We start from the raw sequence: 20,427 nt of genomic DNA on the forward strand, positions 1-20,427 counted from the left end.
CCAGATTCTGTGACCGATGCATCCTGCTCACATACCAGGCGCACCGGTCAATAGTCACGTTAATTTGTCTGTCTGACACCTATCATCATGCCAAACCCACGTTTTGTGAAGTTCGCTACAGGTCGGGGAGGCAAATTGGGCAACGGTGGCCCCGTTTAAGGATGTTGATGCATGAACTTTTCGACCTCCCTCGACTGTGAAATTAAACAAAAGTCTGATCCAATAGGAACGAATCACAAGATTCTCCTTGCGGTAGCAACCTCTTTCCACTCTATGGAACAAACTGGGTTGATCAGTGCTCAAATCTAGTAACCGAGATGATATTTACTCCTAACCGGTCTTTGAGGCTACTTACTAACGTTTATCCTCTCGGTCATTGCCTTCCAGGCTGACCCATCAATCTTATTTGAGCACAACAAACAAGCTATAATTTTTTCTGCCCCCATTTTGGCTGAGCTGAACTCAGAAAGTGCAATTGAGAGCCCCGAACACTGCCGCCATCTTGGAATGACTGTGGATTCAAAACTACCAGCTGCCGAGTGTTCACCGGCCAGGGTCCGCTTTGACAGTGTCTGACCTGGTTCCACAGGGGGGGGCGTCTTTCGGTGGTTCGAAGATGATCCACTCAGCACGCCGCCTCTCTAATTTCTCAACATCTAGATCCGAACCCATGCAAGGAAGATACTTGGACGATCCTGAAATTGTCTGTTGCTCCAAGCGGTGGCATCCTATAGAAATCGGTGAAGTAGTATTCATCCCGTATTACCGTAATCTCGTCCTTTTCGCAAGGCCATGAGCACAGTCCGTGCTGCACTTCTCGGTACACATGTGGCATTTCTTTCCCCATCGGCACATACTGTACATAACGTACCGGCGTTCTTAAACGAGCTGGAGCATGGCCATGCATCTGCAGCCCCGATGATCAATGTCATAGCTATTTTCGATTTTTAGGCATGGAGAAATAGATCGATCCTTTTTCTGCGTTCTTATTTTCAAAATACACATGAGGGGAGAAAAAAGAAGAAAGCCAGTGTCTTAGCTGATCCGATCTGTGAGCGATTTTAGTTTCATATCGCGCAAGAAGAATATTCTTACCTCTCTGCGCGTGCCGAGGATTCTATTCATAATTGTCGCTGTCCCCCGGATTTTCTTGGATGTATTACTTCTGCACTATCCTGTGCTTCTAATTATTGGCCTCGTCACCTGGATATAGAGACTCTTGGCCGACTAATCGACATCGAAACTAATCGCTACCGGCACGCAACCTGGTTTACTTCTCTTAATTCTTACCCATTCTGCGCATCGTCGCTGATCTCAAGCACTCGTCATCATGGCCAACTCTTATTCCCATTGCTATTTGCCTCGGTTCGCGCCCGCCATTGACGGGCCCAAACGCCCTGTCTCGATGAAGATGAAACCCACGTCCTCACAACATGCGCAGTTATTCACCGCGTGGCAGGAGGGACGATTGGGATCTGTGATGCAGGCCACCTGGGCCATGGTCCTGCATTACTATATTCGCTCTGAGCACATCTGCTTCGGATACCAGCACATTGACGGAGACTCCATCTCCTCCCGGCATCCGGTCCCACAGCCGGATTCCATGAATATGGACACGTTTGAAGTCACCATTGACGAGAACGACTCGATTCGAACTATCCTAGACAGAGCGCAAGCTCAGCGCGAAAAGGTCGCGCAGCACGTGGACGACGAGGAGATCTCTGAGAATGGAATGCTGCCTTTCAACACTATCTTGATGCTCCGGACATATCGAAAGGCAAATGATCCGCCATCCTCACCAATCTCCCAGCAACCAATGCTAGCAACGGCCCTCCCAGATCAGGTTCGTTGGAGCTCTTTTCCCTTCCCCGTACGGCTGGAACTGCTCTAGTGTCTCATGACCAGATGCGCAACGTTTGGATCTTGCATGTTTTTGGAGTTTACTGTTGGCAAATCGACTAATCCGATCTGCGTCGTGATAGTGCCAAGTACGCCTCCATGTGAAGGTATTGCGCCGAGATGTCAAAATCTTCCTGGAATGGCGAAACGGAGAGATGTCTGGGGAACAGATGAAGAGCGTTGCCTACGCCTTTGAGCAGATATTGGAACATACTCTTTCTGCTGAGAACATCGCTATTAGCCAGCTTAATTTGTTCTCCGAGAATGACTTGAACCGCATACGTCAATGGAACTCGCACACACCGAAACTTTATGACCGCACGATTCATGACGCGATTCACGACCAGACACTCAGTGGACCCGATCGAGAAGCTGTGAGTGCGTGGGATGGAAGCTTGACATATGGAGAGCTTGATTCGCTAGCTACAAAGCTGGCATGTCATTTGCGCATTCGGGGTGTTGGGCCTGAATCGCGCGTTGCGCTCTGCTTCGATAAATCGGTGAGTCCACCCCGGTGCTCCAATCACGAGCAGGCTTTCATTTATGCAGAAGATTTGCATTCGATGCCATGCGCGGCCCGAGGACGATCTCTGTGAGCATTTAAGGTATAGCGCATGCTGAAACTTTGCCAGAAATGGAATATTGTTGCAATGCTTGGCGTGATGAAGGCGGGCGGCGCTTTCGTCCCGTTAGATCCGACCCACCCAACATCTCGCTTGCAACATTTGATCGAGTCCGTCAAGGCTACGATCATTCTGTGCTCTACTTCTCGCGCCGCAGCTTTGCGTGATGCAGCAGAGACAATCATTCCGCTTTGCGCCGAGGGACTCGATGAGTTGCCGGGTTCCGAGGTGGAAGTTGACCTTGCGTCGGGTGTCACCGGTCAAAACGCTGCCTATGTGCTCTTCACATCAGGGTCAACGGGAGAGCCGAAGGTATGTAGCACGTATCTCACTCTCGAGCCTGTACTTTTCTTCTCAAGAGTCGTTTCTTCTTGGCTCTGCATTCTTTCACCTGTGTCAGCGCCAGAATGGCACATCGCAGGCGCGAGAGGACAACAAGGTTGCCATATGTTATGATCGACATAAAGAGCTGACGACGTTCGCCCAGGGTACCTTGCTGGAGCATCGCGCGTTTCTCTCAAGCGCGATCGCTCATGGCCCAGGATTGAAGATCTTTCGCGAGACGAGAGCGCTTCAATTTGCTGCGCATACATTCGACGCGAGCCTGGCTGAATCACTCACACCACTCATTCATGGCGCATGTGTCTGTATTCCGAGCGAGGAGCAGAGACTAAATGACATTGTAGGATTTATCAACGAGCGCCGGGTAGATCAGGCATGCTTTACTCCGTCATTTATCAAATTCGTCGACATTGAAAGTGTGCCTAGCCTGAAGTCCCTGGTCCTGGCTGGGGAGGCAATGTCACAATCTCAACTGGAAACATGGTCGAAAATTGAATTGATCAATGGCTACGGGCCAACCGAGGCCAGTGTCGCATCTGTTCTGAATTCGAATGTCTCACCCGCCACCGATTGCAAAGACATCGGATTACCGGTCGGTGTTCGCGTTTGGTTGGTGAATCCTGAAAATCACGATCAGTTAGTTCCCGTGGGCTGCCCTGGAGAACTTCTACTTGAAGGTCCTACGCTCGCCCGTTGCTACGTGAACAATCCCGAGAAGACAAATGACGCGTTCATTTACGATCCTGCGTGGGTGAAAATTGACCCCGCGGAAGGTTCAAACCGGAGATTCTACAAGACTGGTGATTTGGCCAGATACAACTCTGATTCCGGAGCTTTGAACTACGTTGGTCGCAAAGATACTCAAGTCAAGGTTCACGGCCAACGGATCGAGCTGGGTGAGATCGAGACTCAGTTGAGTAAGGACAGTCTCGTCTCCCATTGCTGTGTCCTGTTCCCAAAGAGCGGTTTCTCGAAAGGCAGGCTCACAGCCGTCATTACCTGCTTGGCCCTCGCTGAAAAGTCGGATACCGACCTCGAGCCACTCCGTTTGCTTCTGAGCACTGAGAAGTCAAAGATTGTATCCGGGTTGCGCGAACGGTTATCTGCACGTCTTCCGACTTACATGGTCCCTCCTGTCTGGCTCTGCGTCGAAGCTATGCCATTTCTTCCATCTAGGAAACTTGATCGAAAAAGCATTGCTGGATGGGTGTCGAATATGGAGCAGGATCCTGATGTCGTCGCTGCGTCTTGCGGCGTTCAGGCTCCGCGTCAAGTGATACCACCAGCAAACGAAAAGGAAGACGCACTGGTCGCAATCTTCAGCCGTGTCCTGAATGTGCCACAGACCCATGTCAACTTGGATGAGAGCTTCCTCTCAATGGGCGGAGATTCTATCGCTGCGATGACTTGCATTGGAATGTGCAAGAAGAGTGGCCTCTCATTGTCTGTCCAAGATGTCCTTCGTAGTAAATCTATCCGAGAGATGGCCTCGCGGGCTCGAGCCATTGACCGGATGGCAGTGTACGAGGAGGCTGTTGACACGCCATTCAATCTGTCCCCCATTCAAGTACTTCATTTCGGTGTTCGCAAAGAAGGCCAAGGTCATTTCAACCAAGGAATCGTTACGCGCCTCAACAAACCTTTGACCGAGAAAGCACTACGCCAGGCGATTGAAGCTCTCATTTCTCATCATTCGATGCTTCGAGCTCGATTTGCGGACTCTGGATCTGGTACAGCCTCGACACAACGCATCACTGAAGATGTGAAGGGATCATACCGGCTTCGAGCTACAACTGTTTCAACCATGGATCAAACGAAGCAGTTCATCGGAGGCAGTCAAACTTGTATCAACGCCTTCACTGGCCCGCTTCTTGCCGCGGATTACTTCAAGGTTGAACATGATGAGACCTACGTCCTGTCAATGACAGCTCACCACCTGGTCGTCGATATCGTGTCGTGGAGGATCATCCTTGAGGACTTGGAAGATCTCCTCCTGAACCCCGGAAAAGAGTTGAAAGTCAAAGCCTCCCTCCCTTTTCAAAACTGGTGCAAAATGCAGGAAGAGCACTGCCATGGTCTGATAGAAGAGGGAAAAGCACCTACTACACCTCTTCCAGCAATCGACTTCGGGTACTGGGGTTTAACGGGGAATCAGACAACGTATGGCGATGTCGATTGCGCATCCTTTGAGATCGACAGCGGGCTTTCCCGCAAGATCATGATGGACTGTCACGATACCTTGCGGACGGAACCAATCGATGTCTTTCTGGCTGCTATGCTTCATTCGTTTGGAAAGTCCTTCCAAGGCCGTCCTCTGCCGACCATTTACAACGAGGGCCATGGTCGTGAAGTCTGGGATTCATCTATCGATATCTCGCATACTGTCGGCTGGTTCACGATATTGCAGCCCATTCTTATCAATAAACAGAAGTCTGATAGCGCGATCGATACGCTTGTACAGGTCAAAGATCTTCGTCGCCGTGTCTCTGACAATGGCCGAGCAGACTTTGCAACCCGAGCGCTGAACTTCGGTAACAAGCCCGATAGCCAGCATCCCCACCCATTTGAGATGTCCTTCAACTACGTCGGTCAGCATCGCGATCTCCAGCGAACAGATGGTCTCTTCCAGCTGGTAGATCAGATGGCTGGCGAAGCCGGACGTGGCAGTGATGCGGCTGATTTTGGAAAGGACGCACCTCGCTTCGGGCTATTCGAGATCTCCGCCATGGTTGTCAATGGCAAAATTCGGTTCACATTTTCCTTCAACAAGTTCATGCTTTATCAAGAGCGCATTCATGAGTGGGTTTCGAACTGTCGCCAGGAACTGCTGTCGCTTGCAGATCAATTGATGACCGCGTCGCCTCGTCCCACCTTGAGCACTTTCCCATTGCTTTCACTCACTTATGGCAACCTTGAGAAAATGATATCACAAAAACTACCCTCAATCGGAGTTTTATCATCCGATATGATAGAGGATATCTATCCCTGTTCTCGCATGCAACAGGGAATCCTTCTTGGACAATCTCGTGACAACTCCTTCTACGCTGTTCACGACACTTTTGAAGTTCGCAGTACTGGTTCGACCCGGCCCAACGTGGATCGTTTGGTTCAAGCCTGGAGCCAAGTCGTAGCACGTCATGGCATGTTCCGTACGATTTTTGTTGAAGGTCTTACTCCTCGAAACCCTCTCTGCCAGGTTGTTCTAAAGGAGTACGATATGAACCCGACCATCTTGTTTTCCTCGAGCGAGACCGATGTCATTGAGATGTTCGAAGCGCAGCCGCCCAAAGACTACAGCGACAAAACTCCTGCGTATAGATTCACCATCTGCCAGACACCCGCTAAAAGATTATTTTGCCGCATCGAGCTCAGTCACGCCGCTATGGATGGAACCTCCATTTCAATCATAATGCGTGATCTTCAACTCGCTTACGCCGGAAGGCTTGAGGAAAACCGTCGCCCCTTGTTCAAGGATTACATTTCCTACCTGCAAGGCGCTGCACAGAACCCCGGTCTGAAATACTGGCGCTCCTATTTGTCTGATGCTAGACCATGTCTATTCCCGGTCCTGATCGATGGCAAAAAGCCGGCTGATAAGAGTCTTCGCTCAGTTCCGGTCAAGTTTCCAGCTCTTGCGCAGCTCCAAAAGTCCTGTGAGAAACAGGGCATCACATTATCCAATGTTTTTAATGCTGCTTGGGGCCTCACACTACGTCTGTTCTGTGGCTCTGACGACGTCTGCTTTAGCTACATGGCTTCACTTCGTGATGTGCCTGTCGATGGAGTTCAGTCGGTTGTTGGGCCTGTGATCAACCTCATGATCTGCCGCATGAAGATCACACCCAACTCCCTCCTGAGCAATGTCCTCGAAACAATCCAGAATGACTATATGGAAAGCCTACCATATCGCCATAGTTCTCTCATTGATATCCAGCACGCGCTGGCATTGTCTGACACGTCCTTGTTCAACTCTGGTGTTTCGTATCGTCGCCTGCCTAGTGCCCATGATATTTTGAGCACAGACATTGAGTGCTTCGAAGTTGGCTCCATTCACGATCCTGCTGAATTCCCGGTGTTTATGAATATAGAAGCATCGGATTCGGAAGCGAAGATCGATTTGAATTACTGGACCAGCCATCTGTCCGATGCTCAAGCGGCTAACGTCGCCAACACGTACGTTAGCTGCCTGGAAAACATTATGACTCAACACACAACCAGCGTCAGCCAGCTTGATTGTGTCAGCCCCCTGAACAAATCTCAATTTCAAACATGGAACACCTTGAAGTCTTCAAATTCCGTGGACAAGTGTGCTTATGAGGCTGTCATCAAGATGGCAAAACAGTACCCCGACGCCTTAGCTGTTGCAGGTTGGGACGGAGACCTTACCTACTCGAAGCTAGATCAGTTTTCCTCGAGACTTGCAAGCTACCTAGTGACTTTCGGCGTTGGTCCCGGGAGCCTCATCCCGGTCTGCTTCGACAAGTCTGTTTGGAACATCGTTTCCATAATTGCCGTTATGAAGGCTGGCGGTGGTTGCATCCCAGTCGATGGTAGCGCGACCATGGGTCTGATCGAGAAATGGGTCTTTGACCACTCAGTACAAGTTGCATTGGCTTCGCCAGAGAAATCTCACATTCTTGACGAGGTTATCCCCTACGTGATTCCTGTCAGTGAGTCTCTTTTGGATTACCTCAACGACGAGCCACTTCCATTGACAGCAGGCCACTCTGATCCTGCCTACGTCGCATTCACATCTGGAACCTCCCGTCGATCGCGGGGTGTCGTCCTTGAGCACCGCGAGATTATGACACGCGCGGAGGCTTTTGCAAGCTCTCTTGGTTTGCGCGAATCGTCGCGAACCCTCCAATTAGCAGCCCATACGTCAGACGTCTTCTTGCTCGAGGCTTTTGGAACATTCTCACGAGGCGGGTGCGTGTGTGTGCCTGCTGATATCGAGCCAGGCAACCTTGCCGCTTCTATCAGCGTTCTTGACGCCAACGTAGCGTGTATGACACCAACCATCGCGAAGCCCCTGGCTCCGCGTGAGGTGCCCAGTCTGAAGGTCCTGGCATATGTCGGTGAGACTCCATCGGAAAGTTTACTGCAACGCTGGGCTGCCAACAACAGTGAACAACATCTCTTCTTCGGTAACACAGAGGCTTCTTCGGCAGCTTTCCATTGCAAGGTGACTGATAAAACTTCTGAGGGTTCCCTTGGGTTTGCACTCTCGAGTGCGCCGTGGGTGGTCGAGTCAACGAATCACAACGCTTTGGTTCCCATTGGTGCCATTGGTGAGCTTGCGATTGAAGGCCCTGTTGTTGCACGAGGATATCTGGCTGGCACCAAAGATGGTGAATGCGAATTTTTTGAGAAGCCTGCTTGGGCATCGTCTTTCCGCGCGGCCCAAAACCGCAAGTTCCACAAGACAGGCGACCTTGTGCGATTCGGTGTTGATGGATCCCTCTTTTTCATGGGCCGGAAGACAGGGCGCAATGCCTCCCCGGACCTCGTGGCCATTTCCCAGGCCATCGAGACGTTCTTCGATATGAAGCAGATTTGCGTCGTCAACTGTGTTGCTCTCGGCGAGGACGATGAAGAGGCTCTTGTCGCTTTCATTGGTCCCTTGCGATCTGCAATCCGATCCGCCGGTGACAAATTTATTCTTGACCCTACGGAGGATTTTAAGACGAAAATCGCATCTCTTTACACTAACCTCACCAGAAATTATCCCACTAACAAGGTTCCTCATGTCTATGTTCCTATCTCTACCGTTCCTTTGACTCCCTTTGCTAAAGCAGATCAGCGGGCTTTGAAGACCGAGCTCGAAGCTCTTGACATTACCACCCCAAAACTCATTTAACATCAAGCATTGGGCAAGCAGCGAATCTGCCGTGAGGACAGTGGCAGTCCAAGGCGGCTTAGATACCCGTTTGCAATTTTGGAAGGAATATCTTTCTGACCTCGAACCCTGTCATTTCCCAACTCTTTCTCCTGACACCATTTCTTCCAAGACATTTGATTGTTCTCTTCAAGTCTCGATGCCGAAGCTGTATGCTTTCAGCAAAGCTTCGGGAGTCCCTGTGAAATCATTACTACGCATCGTGTGGGGCATCGTGTTGAGATGCTATACTGGCTCTGACGATGTCTGTTTCGGCGTGTCTGAACACTCGGATGTTCATTCCACCTCAATTTGCCGTCTTCTATTCAACGATGAAATCCTACTCAGCGGGTTTTTCCAGAGCTACCAGTCGCTATTTGAGAAGGCCAACGAGAATCGCGCTGATCTGTCCGAGGTGAAACATCACCTTGGGCTTGACGATGTGTGCCTATTCAACACACACCTTGCCTACTTTGAAACACCCAGTGATTCTGTTGAAGATGCCGATTCGCTTGCTACGAATGATGCAGGCAAGATCATTCTTACAGCTATCGTTAATGGAGGCCTCGTGGAGATTCGGTTTACATTCTTTTCTGACACTGTCACGTCAGCTCATGCCACCCATATCGTCGGCGCGTTTGACCGCATTATTGATGCAATGACAACCGATTGGTCTGGTGCCCAGACGCTGGGTACGCTGGACTTGTTGCCAAAACAGTCGTATCGGCAAATTCATGACTGGAATGCTTACCAGCCCCCTCGGCTTGAGAAGTGTGCGGATGACTTGATCAAGCAACAGGCACTTCTTCGTCCTCGAGCGGAGGCTGTTTGCTCTTGGGACAAGAGTTTCACTTATGGTCAGCTTGAGATCGTTGCAAGTCGTCTCAGTCGCTATCTTACCGGTCTGGGAGTAAAGCCCGAGGTATTTGTCGTCCTGTGCTTCGAGAAATCAGCATGGGCGGTTGTTGCTCAGCTTGCTGTTCTGAAGGCTGGTGGTGCATTCGTGTCCATCGACCCAACACATCCCGACAGTCGCCTTAAGACATTGATTGACGAGATTGGCGCAGAGCTTGTTCTGTGCTCCTCTTCCATCCAGTCAAAACTTGCAAAGATTTGCAAGAAGGTCTTTGGCGTATGTCAGAAGTCCATCTCTCAGCTTCCTGAGTCTCCTCTTGTGCTTCCCCCTACTCGTCCTTCGCCGCACAATGCTGCGTATGCGATTTTCACTTCTGGTACGACCGGCAAGCCAAAGGCAACCGTGGTTGAGCATGTGGCTTTGAGCACAACAGCTGCTGCCCTGAAGACGGCTCTTCACATGGACACGCAAACTCGCTCGTTGCAATTCTCCAACTACACCTTCGATGTCAGTGTGCTTGACACTCTCATGATTTTAATGACCGGTGGCTGTGTTTGTGTGCCCAGTGAAGAAGAACGAATGAACAATCTCGCCGGCGCTATTCAACGCATGGATGCCAACTACATGGCGAGCCCGCCTGCAATCATGAACACTCTGGATCCCAAGAGCGTACCAAATCTGAAGACAATCATCACAGGTGGCGAAAAGATGCCTTCTCATCATATTGACCGATGGCGTGATCGCTTCGTCGTGAATGCATATGGACCGTCCGAGGCCGCAGTGTGTGCTACTGCGGGTGTGAAGGTTGACTGGGAAGGCACTCGTGTCAATGATGACCCAACTTCTATCGGATTCGCAGTCAACTGCCGGGTCTGGATCGTTGACCCTAACAACTACAATCGGCTGCTCCCTGTCGGTGCAGTTGGCGAATTGCTTCTGGAAGGAAGTAACATTGCGCGCGAGTATCTGGGCAACCCGGACAAGACGAAGGCGGTCTTTGTCAAAGAACCGACGTGGAGTCAGCATGCAGGCCTCGCCGACTTGTTTCGGCGTAAGGACCGCATGTATCGTACCGGTGATCTAGTCCGGTACAATCCCGACGGTTCATTAACGTTCGTTTCACGCAAAGACACGCAAATCAAATTCAACGGGCAACGCATTGAACTTGAAGAGATCGAGCATCAATGTGTCTCATGTCTTCCGGAAGGCTCACAGGTGGCAGTGGATGTTGTAGTGCCTCAAGAAAGAAGCGTCTCGCGAAGTCTTGCCGCTTTCTTCACAGTATATGACCACGACTCTTTCCAGGGTGGCAGCAAAGACGACTTTGCACCCACTGTTCAGGGTGCTGATCCACTACTTCTTCCCATATCTGTTTCCAACATGGACACCATACAGAAGTTGAAGAGCTCTCTTCCAGACCTTCTCCCCCAAAGCATGATGCCTAGATTATTTTTCCCCTTGCGAAACCTTCCCTTTACATCTTCTGCCAAGATTGACCGTCGCCGCCTTCGTGCTATGGTTCAAACTCTGCCAAGGGATATCCTGAAGTCGTACGTCACTTTCAAGGCAACCACCGACGAAGAGATCCGGTGCTCGAATGGAGTCGATGCCAAGCTCCGCGAACTCTGGGAGAAAACTCTTGAACTTGAGTCGGGATCGGTGAGAAACAACGACAGCTTCTTCGCACTGGGGGGTGATTCCTTCTCGGCGATGAATCTCGTCGGAGCTGCTCAAGCAGAAGGAATTTCGCTCACTGTCGCTACCATCTTCAAACATCCTACCCTGATCGAGATGGCTCAGGCTTGCTCGGTTTCATCTGAAGTTTTGCCCTCTGCCCACAAGCCCATCAAGCCATTCTCTCTCATTCCGTCCTCAGTCAATCTCGAGGGTCTTTTGGAAGAGATTTCCGAGGCCTGTGGATTACAGAATGATGAGATCGAAGATGTCTATCCATGTAGCGCTGTTCAGGAGGGTCTTCTGACCATGTCGGTGAAGCAACAGGGCGCCTATGTTGCGCAACCAGCTTTCCGGCTCGCTGAAGGCGCTGATCTCGCACGCTTCAAACAAGCATGGCAGCAGACAGTGGACGACTTGGAAATTTTGAGAACCAGAATTTTGCACACAGAAGAGATGAAGTTTGTGCAAGTGGTCGTCAAGGATGCCCCCATTGATTGGATTCATGCAGGCTCATTTGATAAATTGCCTCATGACATCGCGAATATTCCAAGTCATGATGGTGCTCCCCTGACTGGATACGCTATTGTCCAATCACTGACTTCTTCCACCCGCTTCTTTGTCTGGTTTGTCCATCACTCTCTCTACGATGGCTCAAGCATTCCTCTTGTCTATCGGAGATTTGAAGAGAACTACAGAAAGGTGCAGGCAAAGGCAGTGGCAACTCCCTACAATCTGTTCATTGACTACCTTGCCAGAAATGATAGAGCTGACAGTGATGAGTTCTGGAAGAGCTATTTTGCTGGCATCTCTGCCACTCCTTTCCCCCAGAACAAAAACACAGTGCCTGATGCGCTTCGAGCTGGTAACACTCAGCTGTACACTGTTGAAGTCGCGCGGCCTCCCAACTCTGTGGACTTCACCCTTCCAGTTCTCCTGCGCGCAGCATGGGCCCTTGTTCTTGCAACTCACACAGGCAATGGGGATGTTTGCTTTGGCGAGACTCTTTCTGGTCGCAACATTGACCTGCCTGGGGTAGGCAACATCGCGGGTCCTGTTCTATCCACAGTCCCGACACGTGTCTTGGTCGATCCGGGCATGGCGATTGCCGATCTTCTCAGTCAGATCAATCAATCCACAACAGAGATGATTCCTCACCTTCATGCAGGCCTCCAACGTATTCGCGCGATTAACCAAGATAGCTCCTCGGCCTGCGGGTTCCAAAACCTCTTGGTCATCCAATCGACAAACGGACAGCTAGACAGCGATATCTGGATTGATGAAAATATCAACACCTCTGAAGACTTTTTCACCCACCCACTTGTCATTGAATGCGGCGTCTCGAAGACTCATGTCTCATTCACCGTTCATCATGACGAACTTGTCATCAATGGCTGGCAAAGCAAACACTTGGCCGAACAATTCGGTCATGTGCTAAGACAATTGATCTCTACCCCCAAGACAAGCTTGGACAGGGTTGGATCCATCGAGATGATCAGCTCCGAGGAGAAACTGGAGATTGCTCGCTGGAATCAGCGTCAGATACCCTCCATCGATCGATGCATCCATGGATACATTGAGGAAATGAGCCTCAAGACACCCAATGCGCCTGCGGTCTGTGCTTGGGACCAAGAATTGACCTACAAGGAGTTCTGGGATGCAGCTTCCTCCTTCGCCAATTACCTTGCATCCCGTGGCGTGGGCCCTGAGGTCTTCGTGCCGGTTTGCCTCGATAAGTCTGCCTGGGCGATGGTAACTCTCATCAGCATTCTGATCGCTGGTGGGGGCTATGTTCCCTTGGATCCTCATCACCCAGTGTCCCGACATGAGGAAATACTCAAGGATGTCGGTGCTACCATGATTCTGTGCACGCCTTCTTACAGCAACCGATACCGTCAACTTGTCAAGACCGTGATCCCAGTTAGCAAAGATACACTGAGAGCTTATGGATCTTTGAACGCTTCACACACAGCCCGAAAACAGGTCCGACCATCGAACATGGCCTACACTCTCTTCACTTCTGGATCCACTGGGCGCGCCAAGGGCATTGTTGTTGAGCATCGAAATGCAGTCAGCAGTATCATGGCATTCGGGCCAATGACCCTAATGGGCCCGGAATCCAGAGTCTTCCAGTTCGCCTCTCTGACTTTTGATGCTGCAATCATGGAGACACTCGCAGTTCTTATGCTCGGCGGTTGTATTTGTGTTCCCAATGAGGATGAACGCTTGAATGATGTCGCCGGCGCTATGAGACGTCTGAATGTCACATGGACTTTCCTTACACCCTCCATTGCCAGTATCATCGAGCCGTCATCAGTTCCTTCGTTGAAGATCCTTGTCGTGGGTGGCGAGAAGATGTCTCAAGAGGTCATTACGAAGTGGGCCAATGTCGTTCACCTCATGAATGGATATGGGCCTACAGAAACCGTCGTTTTCGCTGTGGTCGATACTGCGGTCGCTGCCAGCCGTGACCCAGCACGTATCGGCTACGGTATTCCATGTACCTTGACTTGGATTGTTGATGCGGATGATCACAATCGCCTTGCTCCACTCGGTGCGGTTGGCGAGCTTGCCCTTGAAGGTCCAGCTCTCGCGCGAGAGTATCTCAAGAACCCCCAGAAAAATGCGGAAGCTTTCGTCAATGACCCCGCATGGGTCAAAGACTTCCTTTCTCCTAGTTCTGTGTCTTCGTCTCGTCGAATTTACAAGACGGGTGACCTTTGCTATTACAACCCTGATGGTTCTATTGAGTACATCAGCCGGAAGGACCACCAGATCAAACTTCATGGCCAACGAATGGAGCTAGGGGAGATTGAACATCGACTCTCGGAGCACTCGGCAGTTCGTCATGCGGTGGTCATTCTGCCCAAGGCTGGGCCCCTGAAACAACGTCTTGTGGCGGTTCTTTCTGCGTCCGACAACAACAATGATGAAAAATTGATTTCAGACAAGGCATGCGAGCTGCTCGAGCCTGACCACATGCAGAATGGTGGCTTGAGTAGGCTTGTCGACATTCAGAAGAGTTTGGAGTCACAGCTTCCGGTCTATATGGTACCTCAAACTTGGGCCCTTATCAAAAAGCTTCCCATGCTTGTGTCGGGCAAACTTGACCGGAAGAAGATCTCGGCCTGGCTTGAAAACATTGACGATGGTTCTTACGAGCGCATCATGCAGGACTTTGATCAGATGAAGCGAGGTGTGGTTCAAAAGCCAGAGACTCACCAGGAGAAAGAAGGGCCAGTGAAGGTTGTCCGTGAAATCATTGCCCAGGTACTCAATATATCGTTGCAGAAGGTCAACCTAGATCGCTCCTTTGTGAGTCTAGGTAAGTTTTTCTATCATGATATGATGTCGCGAAATGAAGGCTGATTTCTGTTACAGGCGGCGATAGCATCACTGGAATGGCTGTAATCTCAAAGGCGCGCAAGCAGGGTTTGGTCGTGACACTGAATGACATCTTGCAATCCAAGTCTGTCAAAGAGCTGGCTCAAGTCGCTCAAACGAAAAAGTCGACTTCGTCTCGACATCAAGAGAAGGCAGGAGAAGGATTTGCGTTGTCACCCGTTCAGAAGCTCTACACTCAATGTTCGAACTTTTTCAAAGGAGAAGCTCGATTCAATCAAAGCATCACAGTTCGCATTGCTCGAAGAGTTGAGAGCGAGGTACTTCGCCGTGCCATCACCGCTGTCACAAGCCAACATGCAATGTTGCATGCTCGAGTCTACAAGAAGAATGGCATTTGGCAACAGAAGATCGTGGAGGTAAATCAGTTCTACCAATCCTTTCTGTCCCTTTGACTAACAGCTCCCAGGATGTCGATGATTCTTATCAATTCCGTACTCATTCCATCACGAATACTCGCGTGATGGTATCAAAGATCGCGGAAAGCCAAAATTGCCTTGATCCCTTCAATGGCCCGATCTTCGCGGCAGATTTGTTCAATCTCCAGACTGGAGGCCAAATTCTGTTCCTTGTCGCGCATCACATGAATATTGATATGGTGTCATGGCGTATCATTCTCCAGGATCTGGAGGAGTTCATTGTCTCAGGATCGCTGTCAGATGACAAGGCCATGTCTTTCCAGACCTGGTGTTCCATGCAGGCTGAGCGTGCTAAAGTCCATGATATTAACCTTGCCCTTCCGTTTACAACGAAAGTAACCGACTTGAACTACTGGGGCATGACTGGAGTCGCAAACCAGTACGGCGATATCCAAACGGACTCGTTCACTTTGAGTGAAGAAACCACCAGCATTCTGCTTGACGACTGTCATCGAGCCTTTGGCACTGACACAGTCGACCTTCTGCTGGCGGCGACCATCAGCTCATTCCAAAGGGCCTTCACGGACCGAAGTGTCCCCACGATCTACAACGAAGGTCACGGTCGAGAGTCGTGGGATTCAAGCGTCGATCTGTCCAGGACAGTGGGATGGTTTACAACAATGACACCGCTTAATATCGATGAAAAAGAAGGTTCGAACACAGTTTCCGCAATATTTGATGAAATCTGTCAAGCTAAATACGCAGCAGGAGACATTGTCAACATCGTCAAGCGTGTTAAAGACACACGAAGAAGTATCACGGAAAACGGGCGCCCATACTTTGCCAAAAGCATCCTAGAGTCTGGCCAGAACTCTTGCAAGGATTTCCCGGTGCCTATGGAAATCCTGTTCAATTACCTTGGCAGGCTCCAGCAACTTGAGCGTGCGGATTCCCTTTTCCGCCATCAGAAGGAGAGCGTCGTCAAAACCTCTGACTTTGCTGCTGCTGGTGACATGGGGCCCGAGACAACCCGGTTCGCGCTGTTCGAGCTTTCCGCTATCATTCTCAACGACTGCTTGACGGTTTCATTTACTTACAACCGCAAAATGTCTCACCAATCCAAGATTCAGACCTGGATTCGACAATGCAAGCAGACTCTCGAGGTTGAAGTCTCTGTCCTCAAAAATGCAGCTCCGGAACCCACGCTCTGCGATTATCCTTTGCTTCCCCTTGATTACAGCAATTTGAGGACTCTTACGGCAATGACTTTCAGAAAGCTCGGTATTCGGAACAAGGATGAGGTGGAGGATATTTACCCTTGCTCTCCAATGCAGGAGGGATTGTTGCTAAGTCAACTCCGCGATCCAAGTGCGTACATGTTCCACACTGTTTTCGAAGTAAGAGATACCCGATCTGCAAAGGTGGACCCTGAAAGGCTCGCAACCTCGTGGCAACTCCTGGTGGACCGCCATCCAGTCTTGCGCACCGTCTTCGTGGACAGCATCTACAGCGGAGGTTCCTTTGACCAGCTTGTCCTGCATGATGTTTCAGACAGCGTTCTACGCGTTGAATGCTTCGATTCACAAGTTGAGAACAAGCTGAAGGCGATATCGCTCCGCGACTTGAACGCTATCAGGCCCGCAAAGCTCTCGCACCAATTCACCGTTTGTAAAACACCAGGTGGGCGCGTGATTGTCAAGCTTGAGATTAACCATGCAATTATCGATGGAGGCGGCGTCGATATTCTTCTTCGTGACTTGGCTTTGGCCTACGATGGTCGACTCGCCGACGGTCTGGGCCCGAAATTCAGTGACTACATCCAATTCATCAGATCGCAGAGTCAGGAATCGGCGCTAGCTCACTGGAAGGGTTATTTGAACGATGTGAGACCTTGTCATGTCAAGTCTGCTGTGTCCTTCCTCAAAAAGAGACAGTTGAAGGGCATTCTCATGGATTTCGCACGTTATCCTGAACTCCTCAAGTTCTGCGAGCAGGCCTCAGTCACGCTTGCCAATTTGACCCTCTCGGCTTGGGCAATTGTTTTGCGTGACCTCACACGCAGCGAGAATGTATGCTTCGGGTATCTGTCCGCTGGTCGTGATGCGCCTGTGAATGGCATTCAAGACATGGTTGGTATCTTCATCAACATGCTTTGTTGCCGGGTCAAGTTTTCCCGGGACCAAACTTTGGCCGATATCTCCAAAAAGGTCAACGAGGACTACATTCGCAGCATCCCGCACCAAAGCTGTTCTCTCGCGAGTATCCAGCACGAACTCGGTCGGCAAGGTCAGTCTCTATTCAACACGACTCTATCCATTCAGAACCATGGCGTGGGTGGAGGCATGAAGGAAAAGGGTTTGAAGTTTGATCTTCAACATGCACATGATCCCAGTGAAGTAAGTACATCCCAGGTGACCTGAGTCTATCAGCCGTGATCATACTAACCACCTGCAGTATGCGGTCACGGTGAACGTCGATATCTCTCGCGGCTCTGAGGGAATTATGCTTCGTTATTGGAATGACATGGTGAGCGATGATCAAGCGCAATACATGGTCGAAAGTATTGCCAAGGTCTTTGAGGGTTTCATCGAGTCACCATCAGCTACTGTTTCCTCGTTCAAACTCGAGCCAGATGTCATTGAGGGCCAGGCCTCTGACTGGGCAGTGTCTCAGTCCACACTGAATGAGAAATCGCGCTCTGGATTCGAGAGCATTGATGATGCTGCGATTCAAAAATTGGTCGACAATCGGGTGCATCAGATCATTGAGCAGATGGTAAGGGAGGGGAAGCTGATGGTGCCGCACTCGCACCAAGAAAGTTTGGCAGCTGTCCAACAAGATGAAGATCAGGATGAATATGAAGATGAGCTCGACTCCTCTTACCAATTAGATAGACTGCGAGGAACAGCGGATGATTCCGGTGTTTGCTCTGCATCATCACGCTCAAGCGAAGATGCCTTCGGAGTCGACCTTGAGAAGAGACTGTGGATCCTTTGGAGTACTGCTTTAGGTATATCTCCGAATGTTGTGCGACACCAGGATAGCTTTTTCAAGCTTGGTGGTGACAGTATCACAGCGATGAAAATGGTCAGCGCTGCTCGTGAGGACGGTATGATTCTGACAGTTGCGGATGTCTTCAACAATCCTGTTTTTGCAGACATGCTCGCAACTGTGCGCGCAGCCGGTGCCACTCAGCGAATGTTGGATGTGGACCTGAAGCCTGCTTCGAAAGATGTCGAGTCTTTCATTGATAGCAAGCCCACCACCTTGGCACCAACTCCCTCGACTGACAGCATTGCTGTTCTCACGTCGATCAAGACTCTGGATGATGCCTCCTTGCAAAACGGCATTTGCCCAAAGATTGGTGTTTTCAAGGGCGGTATTGCAGACGTTCTCCCAGTAACTGACTTCCAAGCTATGTCACTCACAGCAACTCTGTTCAAGTCTCGCTGGATGCTCAACTACTTCTTCTTGGAAGGAAATGGGCCTTTGGACCTCCGTCGCCTCAGAGAAAGCTGCTTGAAGCTTGTTGATGCATTTGACATCCTCAGAACCGTTTTCGTCTGCTTCCATGATCAATTCTACCAAGTCGTCCTTCGCAAGATACGACCGAGCATCTTTGTATATGAAACGGATCGCGGCATGGACGAGTTCACGATGAGCTTGCAGCAGCGCGATCGCGAGTATGGACCACGTGAAGGAGAGCAATACGTTCAGTTCTATGTCGTCAAGAAGAAGAGCAGTGACGAACATCGCATCATGATTCGTCTCTCTCACACCCAGTATGACGGAGTATGTTTATCAAAGATTATGTCTGCGATCAAACTGGGCTACGAAGGCAGTCCACTTCCCCCAGTCACTCCATTTGCCAGTTATCTTCGCCAACTTCCAGGAACGATTGGTCCGGATCACTACAACCACTGGACGAATCTGTTGAAGGGTTCGCAGATGACCCAGGTCGTGCGTCGTAAGGGGACGACCATGTTCCAGAACGTTGGCTCATTTGCAGAAATTCGCAAAACCATCGAAGTTCCTCCGACCGCTTTGGGCAATGTCACAATTGCGACTGTCATGCAAGCTGCATGGGCCATTACATTGGCCAAGCTCTCCGCTCAATCGGACGTTGTCTTCGGATTAACAATCAGTGGCCGAAACGCAACCGTACCGGGGATTGAGAACACCGTTGGTCCCTGCGTGAATGTGATTCCGGTTCGTGTGAAGTTTGATGAGAAGTGGACCGGTGTTGAACTCTTCCGTTACCTTCAAGATCAACAGGTCTCCAACATGCCATTCGAATCGCTTGGCTTCCGCGAGATCATCAGACAATGCACCGACTGGCCCGCATGGACCTACTTCACAACCTCGGTGTTCCACCAGAATGTCGACTATGAGGGCTCGCTTGAGCTTGACAACATCAAGTACCGTATGGGCGGCGCTGGTGTCAATGACAATTTTGCGGACCTCACTCTTGTCTCCCGTCCTGCGGACGACCGAAGCTTGAATGTAACCCTCGGATATTCGGAGAAGGGCCCTATCGTACCTGCTTTCGCCTCCAAGGTGCTAGACATGGTCTGTGAGATTGTCCAATCCCTGGTCGCAAACCCTTCAACCGTTTTACCCTCCCCGAGCATGTTACGCGCGTTCCCAACGCAAGTAGTTGATGACCTCCCGTGGGCCACGGACGAGCATTACCTTAGCTCTCACCTCAAGACTCGCTCCATCGCTGAGCTCTTGGTTCACTCCGATGTCCTGTCACGCTCATGGAATCAAGTTCTACCCAATCAGGATGTAGGCCAGCTTCCTGTTTTGGAAGACTCAAATGCCAGTCCCAGCGCTTTCCAACTCGACTCGTCATTCTTCGACCTTGGTGGTGACATCTTCAATATGGCCCAGCTCACATGGCTTCTTGAACAAGAAGGACTCAAGGTTTGTCTTGAGGACCTCTTGGAGCATCCATCCTTCCTTGGTCAGATGGCTGTGCTGGCTTTACACAATGCTCCACAAAACGAACAGCCCAATCCACACCTTGCTAGTGGTGCCATTCCCGCCGATTCCGCTGCCACCACACGCGTGGAAAAGAAGAAGACCTGGGAGAAAGCGATGACAATTGCTCGCAAATTGACCCGGCGAAGCATGGTCTTGCCAAACAATGCTTAGAGATGCATTCATCCGAAGCTTGTGTCAGAGCGACCTACAAACATTTTCCACCTGATGAATTTTGTTCTTCGAATATCAGTTCTCATAACTACTCATTTCGGTATTTTCTTGCGTCTGTCCGCTGGTTCCTGTGAATTATACTTATCACTGTTCTTGTTGCCATATTTTTGCTTGTTTCTGTTTTTGTGGGCAGTTGGATTGTCAGTCACTTCTTTCGTTCTTTCCTTTTTATATGGT

General features: G+C 50.4%; 2 protein-coding genes across 2 annotated transcripts; both read left to right on the plus strand.

Annotated features, from left to right (window-relative positions):
- Positions 1 to 1,330: 1,330 nt before the first annotated feature.
- N7539_004188 (Nonribosomal peptide synthetase 1) lies at positions 1,331 to 8,724 on the plus strand (the record flags this gene model as incomplete). Its single annotated transcript, XM_056933790.1, has 4 exons — positions 1,331 to 1,843; positions 1,983 to 2,399; positions 2,532 to 2,834; positions 3,010 to 8,724. The coding sequence occupies 4 exons, from the start codon at positions 1,331 to 1,333 to the stop codon at positions 8,722 to 8,724; spliced, it is 6,948 nt and encodes a 2,315-aa protein (XP_056791331.1).
- Positions 8,725 to 8,902: 178 nt separating this feature from the next.
- Positions 8,903 to 20,190, plus strand: nrps1 (uncharacterized protein; the record flags this gene model as incomplete). The annotated part of the gene is made up of 4 exons (XM_056933791.1): positions 8,903 to 14,597; positions 14,654 to 15,033; positions 15,084 to 17,429; positions 17,488 to 20,190. The coding sequence occupies 4 exons, from the start codon at positions 8,903 to 8,905 to the stop codon at positions 20,188 to 20,190; spliced, it is 11,124 nt and encodes a 3,707-aa protein (XP_056791332.1).
- Between the last annotated feature and the right edge of the window lie 237 nt (positions 20,191 to 20,427).

This window comes from Penicillium diatomitis (assembly GCF_028827545.1).
Source record: "Penicillium diatomitis strain IBT 30728 chromosome Unknown utg000004l_segment0_segment0, whole genome shotgun sequence".
In the NCBI taxonomy this organism is placed as follows: Eukaryota; Fungi; Ascomycota; class Eurotiomycetes; order Eurotiales; family Aspergillaceae; genus Penicillium; species Penicillium diatomitis.